General features: G+C 37.2%; 1 protein-coding gene across 17 annotated transcripts in view; it reads right to left on the bottom strand.

Annotated features, from left to right (window-relative positions):
- The window catches only part of TRIM37 (tripartite motif containing 37), a 240,383-nt gene that overhangs the window by 119,241 nt on the left and 102,379 nt on the right, over positions 1-18,763 (bottom strand). For 10 of the 17 annotated variants that reach the window (XM_072779768.1, XM_072779756.1, XM_072779751.1 and 7 more), the window contains 3 exons: positions 17,169-17,308; positions 10,037-10,147; positions 8,643-8,721 (listed from right to left, as the gene is read on the bottom strand). In XM_072779768.1, coding sequence (XP_072635869.1) covers positions 8,643-8,721; positions 10,037-10,147; positions 17,169-17,308 — 330 coding nt within the window. Of the gene's footprint in view, positions 1-7,462; positions 8,722-10,036; positions 10,148-17,168; positions 17,309-18,763 lie in introns of those variants that run through there. The other 7 variants (XM_072779752.1, XM_072779763.1, XM_072779759.1 and 4 more) reach the window with 3 other exon arrangements.

Genomic DNA, 18,763 nt, shown 5'->3' with positions numbered 1-18,763 from the left:
AGCCCTGGCCATAGGCCTGAGTTATATCTCATTAGCATAAACTTTCAGGACCCACCATAATAACAAAGACACTTCTATCATTCCAGAAATTCCAAGGACTAAGAGGCTATATCCCAGGAACCAGAGACAAAGGCTGGCCAGATTCTTTATTACACACCCAGCAATCTCATTCCAAGGCATACATTCCTCTAGAGAATGAAAACTCATGTTCACACAAAAATCTAGACACAAATGCTTAGAAGATTCATAATCACCCTAAACTAGAAATAACCCAAATGTCTTTCAAAGGGTATACTGTGGTACACCCATAGAGTAAAATAATCCTCAGCAATAAAATAGTGAAGTACTGATTCACACAAGATGGATGAAATTTGCATGTTAAGTGAAAGGTTACGTACAGATTCTATTCACAGGACACTCTGGAAAAAGGAAAACTAAAAGGACAGAGAACAGATCTTGGTTGCCAGCAGTTATGGGGGACACTGGAAGGTATTCACCTAGCATGAGGTAATTTTGAGGGTGACTGAATTATTCTATGTAGTATTGTGGTGGTAGATACACGACTCTATTTGGCAAAACCCACAGAAACTGCATTATACTTCAAAGACTGAATTTTAATGTATGTAAATTTAAAGATCAACCAGGATATGTGGGGAGGACAAAATGCAGATTGTAACAGATGAATCTTACTTTTTTACAAATGAATCATACAATGACACTGAAGAGGATGGTGCAGAAAGAACTAATGGAATTCTGAATCCTAGGACCTAGCTAACTTTAGGGAAGTATTTGACATGATACTGAAGGCAAAAAAAAAAAAAAAAAAAAAAAAGACAAAAAAACCCCCAAAACCAAACCCCAAAAAACTATACCAACACTGTGTTGTAGTTGGTAGATTTGTTCCTTACAAGGGTATATAGGTCAACAGTTCTGAAACTCCTTGGTTTGTATATTACAGTTGAACAAGTAAGAGAGCCTACGAGCCAGGCTGTTAGATTAAGATATAATAAAGGGGAAGGCTTAAAATGAATGCTGTGAAAATGAACTACTGGGACTTTATCAAGATAAGAAGCTTTTGCACAGCAAAGGATACAGTCAACAAAACTAAAAGACAACCTACAGAATGGGAGAAGATATTTGCAAATGACGTTATCAGATAAAGGGCTAGTTTCCAAGATCTATAAAGAACTTATTAAACTCAACACCAAAGAAACAAACAATCCAATCATGAAATGGGCAAAAGACATGAAGAGAAATCTCACAGAGGAAGACATAGACATGGCCAACACGCACATGAGAAAATGCTGCACATCACTTGCCATCAGGGAAATACAAATCAAAACCACAATGAGATACCACCTCACACCAGTGAGAATGGGGAAAATTAACAAGGCAGGAAACCACAAATGTTGGAGAGGATGCGGAGAAAGGGGAACCCTCTTGCACTGTTGGTGGGAATGTGAACTGGTGCAGCCACTCTGGAAAACCGTGTGGAGGTTCCTCAAAGAGTTAAAAATAGATCTGCCTTATGACCCAGCAATTGCACTGCTGGGGATTTACCCCAAAGATACAGATGCAATGAAACGCCGGGACACCTGCACCCCGATGTTTATAGCAGCGATGTCCACAATAGCCAAACTGTGGAAGGAGCCTCGGTGTCCATCGAAAGATGAGTGGATAAAGAAGATGTGGTCTATGTATACAACGGAATATTACTCAGCCACTAGAATCGACAAATACCCACCATTTGCTTCGACGTGGATGGAACTGGAGGGTATTCTGCTGAGTGAAATAAGTCAATCAGAGAAGGACAAACATTATATGGCCTCATTCATTTGGGGAATATAAATAGTGAAAGGGAATAGAGGGGAAGGGAGAAGAAATTGGTAGGAAATATCAGAAAGGGAGACAGAACATGGAAGACTCCTAACTCTGGGAAACGAACTAGAGGTGGTGGAAGGGGAGGAGGGCGGGGGGTGGGGGTGACTGGGTGGCAGGCATTGAGTGGGGGCACTTGACGGGATGAGCACTGGGTGTTATTCTGTATGTTGGCAAATTGAACACCAATAAAAAATTTATTATTAAAAAAAATGAATGCTGTGGAGTTGGGACTGGTATTGTAGGCATCAATATATAGATTCATGGTTTGTCTCCTTTAAACATATTTACATATACATACATACAAAGATATACAGAGAAGTGTTTGCATGAGTAAGTATGTGGTTTTCGATTCTATCCATGGAGAGGGGCTAAGAAGCAGTGACACTCTAGCAACAATATGCCCACCTTTACACTCCAATCCTTTCTAAATACCACTGTCCCCAAAAAAGGGTGAGAGAAAAGACAAGGTAAGCCTGGAATACCTGATGAGGGGATAGGAAGGAAAGAAGGAGGGAGAGTAGAGAGAAGAATGGAACATACCAGAAAGAAACAAAAGCTGACCTGAAAAAATTTCCTATAGCCAACACTCGAACAAACTGAATGTAAAATAATACTGGATCATAAAGAATAAAAAATAAATATCTACAAGTCCACACTGATATAAATTAGTTGAATAAAGAACTAAGTGGGGGAAGAAGGGACTTTTCCTTATAGAATTCTAATAACATGTAAAAGAAACTAGGGAAATAGAAAACCTTAAGAACACTGCAGTAATAACTGTCATGGGCGAGATCCACGAGTGGGTGCTAAAGTTAGTAAGAGATAAAGGAGGAACAGAGTATTTGCATAATCTCAAAGTATTAGCTCAGAATATTTAGTAACTACAAAGGGAAAAATCATAAATAGTGGGAACCCTGGCAGATATCACCTTGACCAACTAATCAAGATTAACATTATCAATAATAAATATCTGCATTATATAGCCCCTGATAAAATTAAATGCACTGAGAAGGGCATATCTATCTCTGTGGTGGCCTCTCCAATAATGCTTAATCTTAGTTAAATATGAGAAAATATCAAATCCAAATAGGGCAACATTCTATAAAATTAGTCCTCTTTAAAAATGTTAAGGTTGGGCACCCAGGGGGCTCAACTCAACCACCTGCCTTTGGTTCAGATCATGATCTCAGGGTCCTGGGATTGAGCCCCACATGGGGCTCTCTGCTCAGCAGGGAGTCAGCTTCTTCCTCTCCCCTCCCTCCCTGCTGATGCTGTCACACATGCATGCTCTCTCTCTCAAATGAATAATTACAATCTTAAATAAACAAAAAAATAAAAATAAAAGCAAAAACGTCAAGGTCATGAAAGACAAGGAAAGACTTGAGGAACTGTAACTGATGGGAGGATACTAGGGAAACGTGACAACCAAATGCATTGTGGGATGCTAGACTAGACCCTGGATCAGAAAAAGGACATTAATGAAATAGCTGGTAAAATCTGTAAACAAGAGTAATTTCCTCGTTTTGATTACTGTTCTACAGTTACACAAAGCATTAACAAAAGCAGAAGCTGAGTAAGCTGGGTAATGGGTATACAGGATCTCAAGATTTTTGTCTCTCTCGTAACTCTAAAATTATCTCAAAATTAAAGTTAAAAAAAATAGGACAATCTTTAGCTTTTTAATTATTAGGTATTAAAAATGCTGGGTCTGGTTCAAATGTGATGAATTGAAAGAAGTACTAAACCAGCAATTCATCCCATCCTTTCCAGTGGTGTTAAACCTTGAGAAAATCACCTACCCTCCTTGAACTGCATGTTTCTCTGCCGAATGGGTACAACACATCATAGACCTCAAAATTTACTTACGGATTCAATGACAAAGATGTCCAGAAACAATGTTTGTGCACAATATAAGCATTAACTACTATATCCTTAGGTCTAAGAGAATACCTTAAGAAGAAATTTTCCAGGGGTGCCTGAGTGGCTCAGTCAGTTAAGCGTCTATCTTTAACTCAGGTCATGATCTCTGGGTCCTGGAATGGAGCCCCAGAGTCCCACACTGGGCTCTCTGCTCAGTGGGGAGTCTGCCCCTCCCCACCCCTTGTGCTCTGCCTTGCTCTCTCTGAAATAAAATCTTAAAAAAGAAATTTTCCAGGAACAAATGTGAGATAAAACTACTAATACTGGGGGCACCTGGCTGGCTCAGTCAGTAGGTCATGTGACTCCTGATCTCAAGGTCATGAGTTCAAACCTATGTTGGTGGCTGAGTTTATTTAAAGAAACAAAAACTGAATACTGAAACAAGGTAATGGTGGAAGAAAAGACTGACAACTACTATGCTCTTCAGCAAAAAGGGGGAAAGAAAAAAAAAAGATGGGGACTGTACACAAAGTGCTAGAAAGTAGGACAAGCAGAATAGAGGAACTCATGACTTGCAGAGACTGCAGGTGATGACAGAACCGGGAGGGTGAGGGGGATCGAAATCTCTTGTAGACCAGATCATGAACCAGCAATGGGGAGAGGAAAAAGGAATTGGTACCTTCTCTTATGCCTTGTTCCCTCACTCATAGCTGCCGAAAATCTAGCATAGCCAAAGCAGGCACACCAAATCAAGAAAGAGGAAAACATGAGGCTTCCTGGCACCAAATGAGGAATTTGGTACAGACTTTATATTTAACATGGCTAGAAACTGGGAAAGGAATTCTATTTTTCAAAGATCCCGCTCCTAAAACCTAACAGATCCTTTATTTTTGAAGAAAACTTTTGGTCTTTCAGGCTTCTTATGATTCTATAACGGGACAGCAGCTGCTCATCACCCCATACAATAAAACTAAGCACAAAAGAACTAATCAAATGTTTTATCTTTTTGTTAAAAATCATGCTTTTTAAAGCCTAAACTTTCTACACTAAAAACACACAAAGTTTCCATTAATATCAATAGGGAAGAAGCCAGCAAAATTTTATCTGTAAAGAGTGTGAGAGAAATATTTCAGGCTCTGGGGCCAATAGATTTCCTTAGCCCTATTTGTAGGGCACAAGCAACAAGAGAATGGATGTTAACTGTGCTTCAATACTACTTTGTTTGGGATCCCTGGGTGGCTCGGCGGTTTGGCGCCTGCCTTCGGCCCAGGGTGTGGTCCTGGAGTCCCCAGATCCAGTCCCACATCAGGCTCCCTGCATGGAGCCTGCTTCTCCCTCTGACTGTATCTCTCCCTCTCCCTCTCTCTGTGTCTCTCATGAATGAGTAGATTTAAAAACAAAACAAAACAAAACTACTTTGTTTACAAAACTATAAGAGCCGCAGGGATTTGGCTCAAGGACAGTAGTTTGTCTTCCTAGTGAGAATGCCAGGCACTTGTTAATTGAATCCCAAAGGTCTTCCTCAATGGATTGTGAGAATTTATATTTCTTTTTTTAAAAATTTTATTTATTCATGAGAGACACAGAGAGGGACAGAGACACACATGAGAGACACAGAGAGGGACAGAGACACAGGCAGAGGGAGAAGTAGGCTCCATGCAGGAAGAACGATGTGGGACTTGATCCCGGGATTCCAGGATCACATCCTGGGCCGAAGGCAGATGCTTTAACTGCTGAGCCACCCAGGCATCCCACAATTTATATTTCTTACTATTTTATAATTTTCAAACCTTACTTGCAGTGAGCTGGTGCCCAGCAAAATAGATACGATTTTCTTCACAGAGTAGAACTGTTTCTGAGTATTCATTCTGTCCCTTTAGCTACCTACCAGTTTTTGATTTTTGGTAAAATCTGTTGTCACTTTTAATTACAAAATAGAGGATTTTATACCAGTAGGGCAGGTTCACTATCATTTCTTTAGAACCTTGCATTTTTTTGCTTTTCAAGAGATAGACTTTATTCTTAAATCTGGAATGAGAATATGGTAGACAGGTTACATTTCTAATACACAAGAATATACCAATTAAGCTCAAATTATTTTCCCTCCAAAGTTTTTGTGCAAGTATAAAGAACTAAATCCCTTCAAATTTTCCTATAGCTGTAACAACCAAAAATAGTCTTGCTGACATAGTGAATTCAAATTCTACCAAATTAAAAGAGTCTCAACCAGTTCTCAATTCATCTAAAAATAAGGGGAGCACACTGATTGTTTTTATATATAACCTGAAAGCATAAGAAAAGCCAGAAAAACACTCAAGATCCAAATGTACCACAATCTAAGTATCACCATGCCATTCTAGGGAATCCACTGACTAAAAAAACCTCAAGATCATAAAAATTAAGAGCAAAGGTTAAGAACATTCGTGCTTTTAGAAAGTATACCTCCTCCTAAAAAAGGGCAAAGGGATACCTCAAAATGCTACTATGTATGTAGATTAATGACCCAAGAGACTCATGATTAAATCACCCATGCTAAAAGCCTTTACAAGTAAATTTCCCCAAATGAATAGTCTTTTCTCAGGCTTTTCTTAGTTTTCCATACTTTAAAGATAAACAATTATAAAGATACACAGGGAACCAGTGAGTTCTGTTGGGCTAAGAGACAGGGGCACCCAAAATGGCGGACATCTCAAATTGGGTCAAAATGGCTGATCTTCCCGCCAAAGCAGCCATGACCACCACATCATCTCCAGTAAATCAAAGCCTAGACAGGAAACCGAAACTTTCCATCCAGGGACCACCCCCATCGTCTGTACTATCCCCACCCCCAGCCAATCACCTAGGGACACGGGACCCACCCAGATCCAATAAGGCTTAAAAACCCCCACACTCCCCAACCCCGGCGCGACTTCCCTGGCGCCCCTGGCGTGACTTCCCTGACTCGGGCCACCTCTCCGAGTCACGGAATCTCGCCTGGGAGTGCTCCCCATTAAAAGCACTCTCGAACCTACTGCCTGGCTCTGTTTTTTTTTTTTTTGTTTTTGTTTTTTTTTCATTTCTCCCCGTTCACTTTGGAAAAAACCTAACAAGTTCTATATCAAATACAAGTTAAAGAGCTGGCAATAGTGAGAGATTCAAAGTAGTCAATCATATTTGTGTTTGTGGATTCCAAATGAGGAGTCTTATTAAAAAAACAAAAAACAAGACAAACTACCAACCAATCCTTAAAATGGTTTGCCCTCAACACTAAAGGTGTAAAATTCTTATGTTGTATCTTCATCTATTAACAACGGAGTATAGAGGTAAGAGAAAGTGGGACTAAAAAAACATGATCTCAACAAAACACAATGAACAGAAATAAATACATTTCCATCTAACAGACATGGAAATGTGTTAAAGAACATATTAGTAATGCCTTAGAGTACTGCATGATAAACGACCTGTAACTACACAAAAGCATGCCAACACTTACCATGTTAGTAAGCGAATGCTAAATTTTTACTTCTCATGTGATTACATGGCTTAAGTATTTCCAACTAACTTTTAAGGAGAAAAAGTAACCATAGATACCAAGACTATAAGTAAGTCTCTTAATTTCCCCATGCATTACTAATAGTATACATACCTTAACAGCCTCTATCATACACAGGAAATGTGAATAGAAAAAAAAAAACCCTTGGGGCTTCCTGTCCCACTTTTAATAAATTGCAGAGGCATAATATTTTCTCAAGTTCATTTTATTAACAAAGAGTGCGAACTGTTTTGAACAAAAGGAAACCATGAATCATAGCATTTGGCAAGACATCAGACATGGAAAATAAGTAAAATAGAAGTAGATGAGGCGCCTCTCATGTATTATATTCTTGCTTCTTCAATAGTTTTATCAACTTTCAGTGTAATTTTCAGAAGAGTATAGCAGCTCAAACACAAATGCAGGAGCACAGTGGAAAGTCTGGCAATTATTTTGGGCCAATTGAGTATGAAAGTAAATATACCACAGTTTCATGTTAACCACTGTGCAATATGTATGAATCTTTAAATGTACAGACACTGAAACCAATGTCCAACTAATGAAAATAAAGGAGAAAAGAGGGCTTTAAAACACTTGTTGCACTACAGATGTTTAGTAAAAGGCAGGGAAAAAAATAACTTTAAATTATCTTCCATGTGTTCATATGACTGGGAACATAACCAATTCACATGAATGTCATTCGTTTAAAATTCTATTTGTAAAAGTCATTACATCAGAGAGATTATGTGCTATTAACCAGTGTGCCTGCACTTGAACAAACAAGAAAAGGTAAATAAATGAACTTTAGTCAGCCAACATACTCCAGAGAGATTCAGTCTAGTTTTGCTTTAGTTTTTCATATAAAGTATCTACAGGGCAGAATCTAAACATAAGTAATTTTTCTGTTCTCTTAATTTACAGGCATTAATGAAGCTATAAACTATGACCAAAACCTGAAATATAAAGTTGGTCATATAAACACAACTGAGCGTCTAGCCACAGACAGAAGGACACCAACACCGAGGCTGAGTAGGTTGCCAAGTGCATGCATGGTCTCTAATGAACTGTGTGGCAGTTAATCACCTTTTTATTGTAGTAGACAAACTGCCTTTTATAAATATACTAATTTGCTGAATTGAGGACTACATTGTTAATTCATTACATTACACAGAATTCTTCCCATGCTGTTTTTTCCTGTATACTAATGTCATATACTACAGTTGTGCTTTCTAAAGTTTCAGAATTTCTATTTTGGGTAGAGATGATTAAAAAAAAAAAAAAAAACAAATCTGATTATCTGACTGATGACAAATTTGAGCACCAACTACAGCAAATCTCAGGGTCAGAGTCAAGGTAGCTTGCAAGTCAGTTCTCTTGATTTGAAAATTACCTTCCGCTGTTTCCATCAGTATTAAAGCTGAGGTCTTCAGGGTCTATTTGTTCACCATCAGGAAAACTGGAATGCGTATCTAAGACAAAAATTTAAAAGCAGATAACAGTTTTTAAAGACCAGTATTTTCTTTTCTTTGTCTGTAAATGATCTTACCAAGCATATTACTTAACTGGTAAAGATGTACTAGGTTATAGAAAAACCTGTCTTCACGGAATTTGTGATCTGATTCAAGTATAAGCAAGCACAAAGGAAAAATGAGAAAAAGTAAAATGTGAAATATCCACAATTAGAAGAGGAAAGACACTGCCTAACTTTGTCCTCCTGGGGACACTGTGGGAGCAGCTGAAGAAGGGAAGAGGAAATGAGGCTGTATATACTCTGTGAAGACTAACTCTATAAACATAAAATGTGTTTTAAAGCAAATTAAACTGCACATGCAAATATCACTACAAACCCATCAGCACTCAAAATAACTTGCCCCAAATTTGGCTGCTTCTAACAGAGAGAAAATTACTAAAAGTGTCATATACTTAAAAATCGTCCAATGCTTAGCTCTATTTTGAAAAAGACACTAAAGCATCAGGGAAATCTGTAAATTATATAGCTGACAACTAGCATAAGCCTGACAATGTTATCATTCCAGAAAATCTTGCAGAGGAATGCTTAGACTGATCATTAAAGTCTCTGGATAAAATACTGATAATGGGTGATGGAAGTTAGCTAAACTTCTTGTGCTAATCATTTCACAATGTATACATAATATCAAATCATCATGTTGTACTCCAAAAACAAAGCAAAACTATTAACAATGACTTTCTTTCAGTGAGTTTTATTCCTAAAACTATTTTGGGAGGAAAAAGAAACTTAAAAAAACAATGCTTCCATAAACTAAATGTATTTCTAAGAAATCAGGAATAATCTTTTTAAAAGTTACCTTATCAGCTAGGCTAATAACATCTAAACCCTCCCCAGGGGTTGGCAACCATTTTCTATACAAGGGCACACAGTAAATATTTAGGCATTATAGGCCACAAATTGCCTCTGCCGAAAAGCCTTCTCAGTTTTGTTTTTGTTCTAAACAACTGTACAACCTAAAAGCTATTCTCCAGTCACAGGCTGTACTAAAGCAGGTTGCTAACCTCTGCTCCACCAAGTAGCATCCAGCAGGTGTCTGACCAGCCAAAGAGTACTCAGCAAATTCTTTCAGTACTCACCATTTAGTTTACCCCATAGAATGTTGTCTCACAAATGATAGGAATTAAAAAAGAAAAAGAAGCAGAAACAGCAGAGAAGAAGCAGAAGCAGAAGCAAAAGAAGCAGTAGCAGCAACAGCAGCAGCAGCAGCAGAGCTAATTTTATGAATCTCTGTAAAAGAGCACCATGTGCTGCACCTTCGTCTGGGGGCTGCGCCATGAAAGAGTCATCAAATCCTCCCATGCTGGTGTGCTCTTCCTGCTCCTCATTCTCAGTGTCACATTCAATATCACTGTCACTACTCATTCCTGGCAGGAAAGAAGGGGAGAACATGTTTTTGACAAGAAACCATTGCAAGTGATAGGAAAAAGAAATCTCATGTACTAACCTGAGATTCCTAGTGAATTTTACACTGGATCTCAGGACAATATAAGACACCAAACAAAGAAATAACCACACAAACCTCAGTTCTCTTTAGTTATTTAGAGCAGTGGTTTTATTTTTGTTCTCAAAGATTAAAACTGCCCTTTCCAAAATATCTACAAGTAGTAATTTGAGAGACCAGTATTAATTTCATTATACAGAGAATATTTTTTCCAAAGCATACAGTTTTTTTCTAGAGACTTTTAATCCTGATTCAATATAAATGTAATTGTTCCTAGCCTAAAACATATATAAACAAGTCACATAAATACACACTTACATGTATGTGTGTGTATAAAAAATTCCAGTAATTCTAGCAATAAATGAGGTACTATCCCATTTGGGCCACCAATTTTGTTCTCATGTCTATCAGTTGATTTTTAAAAGAAAAAAATCTATAGAAGTACTTCTGTTTCAACAAGACAGTGATCAAGAAATTCTGAAAATCTTTTTGCTACAAACCCTTTTAAATGCTAGAGAAAGTATTAACTTAAAATATTAATTTAACGAAGAGACACATTTAAAGAAAACAAGAAAAAACACAGGTGCCAAAACAAAGATAAGGAAAACCAATGAATCAGATGCTACAGTAGCCCTGGAGAATTTGATGTATCTTTAATATTCCCTTGGACCCTCACAGAAAGGGAGTTGAGTGACTAAATCTTTACCCCCTGCATAAAGATAAAATTTTTATTGAAAAACCATACTAGGGGATCCCTGGGTGGCTCAGCGGTTTCGCGCCTGCCTTGGGTCCGGGGCGTGATCCTGGAGTCCCGGGATCGAGTCCCGTGTCGGGCTCCCGGCATGGAGCGTGCTTCTCCCTCTGCCTGTGTCTCTGCCTCTCTCTCTCTCTCTATGTCTATCATAGATAAATAAATAAATCTTCAAAAAAAAAGAAAAGAAAAGAAAAGAAAAGAAAAGAAAAGAAAAGAAAAGAAAAGAAAAGAAAAGAAAAGAAAAGAAAAGAAAAACCATACTAGAAAGAGTTTGCCTGCTGAGTATAGTCTCTTGTCTGTTTCTGCTGGGCTCAGCTCATCTCAGAATTCAAACTAAGGCCTCTGAGCCTAATTTAGATTTAGGCTTCAAAGTTGAGGTTCAAATCTCAGGAAATGATCATAAAAATTAGTCAGGAGCTAGCATTATTTAAATAAAGCAAATGTAAAATCCCCTGGAGGGAACATTCTGGGCAAGATGGAATAAGCACATTCCATCCCATCTTTCCCACTGAACAAAGCTATGAAACCTGGATAGAATGCATGAAGTAGCTATTTAATTTTAATGTCTTTTTTTTTTAAGGTTTGAGAGAGCAAGCACGTGCACACTCAAACATCAAGTAGGGGGAGAGGCAGAGGAAGAGACTCCTCAAGCAGGCTTCACGCCCAGTACAGAGCCCCACACAGAGGCTTGATTGCATGACCTCAAGATATGACCTAAGCTGAAATTAAGACTCAGATGCTTAACCAACCAAGCCACCCAGGTACTCCATGAAGCAGTTATTTAAGGACTCTGAAAAGTAAACAGGAACAGGAATATTTGGTGTAGACCAGAACTTGAAGTACCACCAAACTGACAGATTTAAATAAAACCCAGAGTCTCATAATATCATATTAAAAATATTCAGGATACAATCCCAAATTACTTCAGCATATGAAGACCCAGGAAAAGACAATCAACAAATGTCAACCGGTGAACACTCTTGAAGCATATTAAAAAAACCAAACACCTCCTCTCTGGAAGGAAGCTTCCACAATCCTTATGGTAACTCATAAGAATTATCACCGGGGGCGGGGGGAGGATTTTTTTAGGGGTGGGGGTAGGTGGGACAGAAAAAAAAATCTCAGAAAGGTGTGTTCCAATCAAAATTTACAAAAAACAAACAAGGTGGATAATCTACCTGAAATAAGAGTCAAACAGATACACAAATAGAAGTATAACATCATGAATTTTTCACAAATTGAGTAACTTGTTTAATGTGAAAAAGGGAAGGATAAAATTTTTAAAAATTACCACAGACTTTTTAGAAATGAAAGACATAGTCATTAAAATTATAGTATTAATAGATGGATTTAAGCACAGTTGAAAAAGAAGCTAACAAATTTAAATACAGAACCAAGGATATTAAACAGAATATTAAAGAAATAGGAGATGAAAATCCTAAGAAAGCAGTGAAAATATAAAGGGATAAATGGTAATAGTTCCAATTGTGTCAACAGACTGCCACAGAGACAGTAAAAATAACAAAGACGAGACAATACATTAAGAGAAAATGGTTGAGAATTTTCCAGAATTTATGAAACATACTCTGAATTGAATAAAAATATAACATCAAAATTTGGAAGATGTGACTATATAGTTCTTAAAAATAAATTTATTAAATGCTTACATTAGAAAAATAAGTCTCAATGATCTAAGCATCTACTTTAAGAAACTAGAAAAGGGCAAGTAAACTCAAAGCAAATAAAAGGAATAAAGAACAAATAAAGTCAGCAGGAAAACAACACAAAAAGAATCACGGACACAAGAAGGTAGTTCTTTAAAAAGATAAACAAAATTGAAAAACTTCTAGGGAGACTAAGGAAAAAGAGATCAAAATTACTAATATCATGAATGAAAGAGGGGACATCATAACAGATTCTACAGACATTTAAATGATAAGGGAACAGTATAAACAACTTTATGCTCATAAAATCAAGAACATAGATGAGATGAACAAGTTCTCTGATAGATACAAACAACTAAAGGTCACTCAGGTAAAAATAGATGTGAATAGGTATTTTAACTACTAAAGAAGTAGAACCTGTAGTTAAAAGAACTTCTAACAAAGAAAACTGTAGCCCCAGATGGTTTTTTGGACGAATTCTTCCTCTTCTGTTTTCAAGAAGTGTTTGTGTAGTACTAATTCTCCCTTAAATATTTAATAGAGGCTGAAACCTCCTTGTTTGTTCACCCACGCACCCAACCACCAACCAAACTCCCCCCACTTTCCTGCTGTCAAAAGCTAAATGTGGTACTTCTAGTTTAGAGTACACCAGCTACTTCTGTGAAGCACCATCTCCACCTTGTGGTCTGTCATGGAACTGTTGCTAAAAATACAAAAATCCACTTGAACTGAAATTTCTAGGAACAGGCTGCAGTGCTTCTGAATTCCTGACACATTCACAAACAAAGAAATGGAATTCTCTGGATGCTCAAAAACTCCCAAAATCTTAAGTTATTCTTTAAATTCACTTACAAACTCTTTACTCATTATAGGTCTTTAAAAACTTATTTAATTTCTAGTATTTAAAAGAACTGCAGCCTGCAGTGAATATTCAAACACTAGAAAATGCTGTGAACATTACTGGGTGGTATTCAAATAACGTAGTATTAAGAACTCTTAGCAAGGTTTATAGCACTACATACAATCACATGTTGAAAATGTCAATTTAGGGGCAGCCCGGGTGGCTCAGCGGTTTAGCGCTGCCTTCAGCCCAGGGCGTGATCCTGGAGACCTGGGATCGAGTCCCACATCCGGCTCCCTGCATGGAGCCTGCTTCTCCCTCTGGCTGTGTCTCTGCCTCTCTGTGTGTGTGTGTGTGTCTCTCATGAATAAATAAAATCTTAAAAAAAAAAAAAGAAAGAAAAGAAAATGTCAATTTCGGAATTATTTTGCTTCCCAAACCTATTTCTTAGAATGCCACTCATATACTATAAACTGATTTACACAGTAGCAGAAAGGGCCATGAACACATATTTAGAGAAGTTCCCTAGCATTGTGAATGTAATGAGAAAGAAAAATTAGTCTCCTCAGCTCTACCTTAATACCAACTATTAGTTGGCCTACTGAGTCAACAGGTTCTGCACAACCCACTGCCTTCATTAAGTGAGAGGAAGCAAATACAGCATAAGTATCTGAAATGAAACTAGTCGATGTAAATCAACAGACCACAGTAATTTGCTGTGCCTTACTCCATATATTGCAATGTCTCCTCACTACATTAACTGATACCTAAAACAAACTAGTGATATTTTACCAACTCCAAGAAGCCTGAATATAGGATCTTAATCTCACCAGAGGGTGTCAGTAGGTTTTCATATAACTGGCTATCATTGATAAAAATTATAAGATATTATTAAATATAAGATTCCACAGAGATGTTAATGTGGAAAACAAATCTGCACCATACAGCAAAAGTTGAACTAGGGTATTTCTACATCAATCATCTACCACATTTTTTGAGCATCCACTATATGCTAGGTACTGTTAATACTGTACTTATTTCTAATTCCCTTATTCACAAGTGCTCAGATTTCAGATGCTTGGGAAATACATGAACCACTGGTGCAGCAGACACTACTATTTCACCTGCATTACTCCTTTATAATATGGAAACTCAATACTCTTCAACTATGTCCCCTTTTCCATGTGGCCATGTGAAATGGGTCAAGGAGTGGAACCAAAAGTTTAGACTGCCAAGTTTCCTTTTTTTTTTTTTTTTTGCCAGTGATTAATGAGATACTAAGAGGATGTTAGAAGTTGTTAAGGTGCTCTGATAAAATGGTTTTCCTTGTTGACAGAAGATATATAGAATAAAATAATCCTCTTGTATTCCTAGAATTTTATTTTGACTCTATATGAAGTTTGAAATTGCAGCAACCATCTTGCCAGTTCACTGAGAATGGCAGTGTGAAAGATGGGGGGGAAGGAGGAGTTCTTGAGGACATTAAGCAGCTGTTTTCCAACCCCGAAAGTACCCTATAAGAGTTATGTGAGACTTCATGTTAATACAAGAGTGTAAATTATCTTTTTTGGTTAAGCCAGCTGATTTCAGTTTTTGTAACTTACATTAAAATCTTTCTTTTTTTTGGAGGAGGGAGAGAGACAGACACATACATCCACTAGCATCCCTGAGAACTACACCTTGTACCCATGTGAAACTGTGATCTACCCTGGAAAGTGATTCTTAGAGAATGCTCATCCCTGGTTGAGTCATTCATCTCAACCAGTGGTTCTCAATTGGGGATGATTTTGCCTCCCAGGGGACATTTTTGGTTACCGTAACTCAGAGGAAGTACTGTTGGCACCTAGTGGTTAAAAGCCAAGGATGCTGCTAAACATCTTACAATGCACAGGGCAGCCCTCTACCACAAAGAAATCATCTGGCCCAAAATGTCAATGGTGCTAGTTAAAGAAATCCTGAAGTAAACAATAAGCTCAGGAATTACTTTTTAACCAGCATCAAGTACAATGACAGGGAAATTAGAAGCATTTCCTAAATGCGTGAATTTTTTATATGCTATAAAATTTAAGCCACTACAATTTATAATCAATATATACAAATAAATCAAAACTAGCTAATCAATCCCTACAGGTCATTTCCTTAGAGATTTTTTTTCTTTAAAGATTCTTAATCAAAATATTTAATTTTTAATAAAAAATATTAGTGTTTTAACAATTGACACTTCACTTTAAAAATCCTTTTCATTTAATCTCTTCTACTGAAGTAATGCTAGCTGCCACAGGCACACCTACATAGAGGGAGTGTTTAGTATTCTTTAACTGAAAAACCTGAAAATGCTACCACCCACATACTCTCTTACAGGGCAGCCAGAGGTAGATGGTGGCACCTGCATATTTGCTTTGAACTACAATTCATCAATCACTGAAATTCAAATGAGTGCAGAGGTGGAAGGCTGCAGTTTCAGAGAAATGGGGAAAAAATTTCAATGCCAAATATCATTAACAAAGTTGACTTCCTTTTCTGCTAACATATAAATGACACAACAGTGGCAAAACACATAGCCTTATTTCAAAACACCTTCTGGGACACCTGAGTGGCTCAGTTGGTTAAGCATCTGACTCTTGATTTCGGCTCAGGTCATGATCTCAGGGTCCTGAGATTGAGATTGAGCCCTGTGTTAAGGCCCTGCACTCAGCACTGAGTTGGCTTGTCTCTCTTCCCTCTGTTCCCTCTTGCTCCCCGCTCTCACAAACATGCGCTCTCTCAAAAAACAACAACAACAACAAAACAACCAACATCTTCTGTTACTCAAAATTACAAAATGTCTTCTGGAAGAACACATGGACGAATACTGGAAATGTAATGGAGAATGAACTGGTAGAGTTGAAGTCAGTTACCATAAAGGCTTTTTAATTTATTTTTTAAGATTTTACTTATTTGCCTGAGAGAGAGAGAGAGAGAGAGAGGGAGGGAGAGAAAGGCAAAGAGCCCAACGTAGGACTGGATCCTAGGACCCTCGGACCATGACCTGAGCCACCCAGGCATCCCATAAGGGATTTTTTTTAAATGATTAAAGTTTGGAATACTTCCATATGAATGAAGCAATTTACAAACATTAATCAAGACTGACTTTAGGGTGCCTGGGTGGTTCAGTCAGTAAAACATCTGACTTCGGCTCAGATCATGATCTCAGGGTGCTAGGATCGAGCTCAGTGGGGAGTCTACTTGTCCCTCTCCCTCTGTCCCCCCCATGCTCTCTCTCTCTCAAATAAATAAATAAATAAATCTTTAAAAAAAGGCAACTGACTTTAAAAGACACAGTACTAAACACTTAAAAGTCTATGAACGTATCTAATCTTATCTTTGCATACCTAACAAAATTCAATACCTATCATACAGGTGACAACACATTTACTGAATGAGTAGATGAACTATCTGTGGATTACTCCCAACCCCTGTAAACCTCCCTTCTAAGCAAGACATGTCCTTTTATGTAGTCAATTATCCATTTTGCTTTCCTTTGTGCTCAATGTCTTAAGTAACTCCAGTGGCACAATAAATGCTATATTCTGATCAAGAATGTTGGACAGTAATGTCTCAATTACTTTTTTAACTACTCCCAACACCAACACAAAAAGATCATTATTCCCACTTCCCACCAAATTATGACTTTATCATTCCATACCTTCCTCAGGAGCAGCTGAAGCTCCTTCAGGTAGCACAGGCTGTAATTCCCCAGTTTCAGAATTATTTTCCAAATCAGTCCTTTGCATTCCTTCCAGACGGCCTCCTTTAGCATTAGCCCTCAAAGAAGGGAGAAAACACCTGATATTTTTGTATAACTAGTCAGTGATACAATAATCCATATTTTCTTCTTGTCCTGAAACTGAGGCTGAAACCAAGTAGGGTATATGGCATTGATGTTTAATACTAAATTTCAAGTACTTTTTTTTAAGTTCACTACAAGAGACTAACAATAAAAGGTTAGAAAATGATGGACTGTATCAATGTCAATATCCTGGCTACAATATTGTTATCAGTTTTGCAAAATGTCATCATTAGGAGAAACTGGATAAGGTGCAAAAGATCTCTCTGTATTATTTCTTAGAACTGCACGTGAACATGTAATTATTTCAATAAAAATTCTGATTAAAAGACAAAAATAGAAGTCCTAAATAATTAATGTTCTCATTAATATGGAAAGACTTCAGGGATATTACTGAGAAAACAGGGTGTACTTTTTGTATTAAAAAAGCTATATAGTCAGTTGCCTAAATATGCATAAAAACTGAGATGACATAACATATATAAAAAATTAAACACAGCAGAAATGTGTGTGGCAGGAAGTTGGAAAATTAAGCAGATGGGAGACAAAACTGGGGAAATTTTACTTAATATTCTTTTTTTACTTCCATTTTTGAGCCTCTTATTATTAGTACTTAAAGTTTTTGCTTACAAACTACTTTAAATCAGGCAAGGAAAAAAAGACACAAGTTAGAAAACACCACATAAGCCAGGCTGGCAATACAATTAACTGTAAAATGAAGGTTATCGCTAAGAGCTGCAGATTTTTACAGAGGATTTTACAGTCTAGAAAAAATAGTCTGTTCATATACATTTAATTGTTATGACTGAAGACAGATATAAATATATCCATAAAGAAAATGTAAAAGCTAGTTGTAGTTTCAACCTAAGAGGAATATGTATAAAATTAGGGTTGGTTATGGGAAGGATAAGACAATTTCTAATGATTCTAACACCTTTCCACCGCTTAAACTAGAGCTAAAACAGAAAACTAAGCCATACCAGCTTAAAAATTGTATAAAATTGTATTAAATTAGGTAAACTTAAGGGATGTTAATCTCTAAATTTAATTCAAAGTTCTTTCCAAAGTCTCCAAGGTAGAACTATGCCGTTGTTGAAATTTAGAAATGTATCTAATATCCATAAAATAGATCAGCACATTCACAGACAACATATTCCATAATCATTCTTTTTAATGAATGGCAGTTTAATGGACTTTGACGGTATCTGAGTTTTTGTTTCCTGGGCGAAAGATAGAGGCATTGACTACCATATAGTAGAAGTCTTTTGAGAAATTGAGTTTTGAAGACATTTGCATATGGAGGAAAAAAGTGAGATAAAAGTACAACAGCAGTGTTAAAATGGCCAGAAGTGCTTTGTTCCATACAAAATATGTGTAAAAGACCTATGATATGACATAATATAGCCCAGCACAAAGGTCTCTGAAAAAATGTGGAGGAAATTAAAAAAAAAAAA

The sequence above is a fragment of the Canis lupus genome, chromosome 16 (genome assembly GCF_048164855.1).
Source record: "Canis lupus baileyi chromosome 16, mCanLup2.hap1, whole genome shotgun sequence".
Lineage (NCBI taxonomy): Eukaryota > Metazoa > Chordata > Mammalia > Carnivora > Canidae > Canis > Canis lupus.
This window is presented reverse-complemented; position numbering and strand designations above follow the sequence as displayed.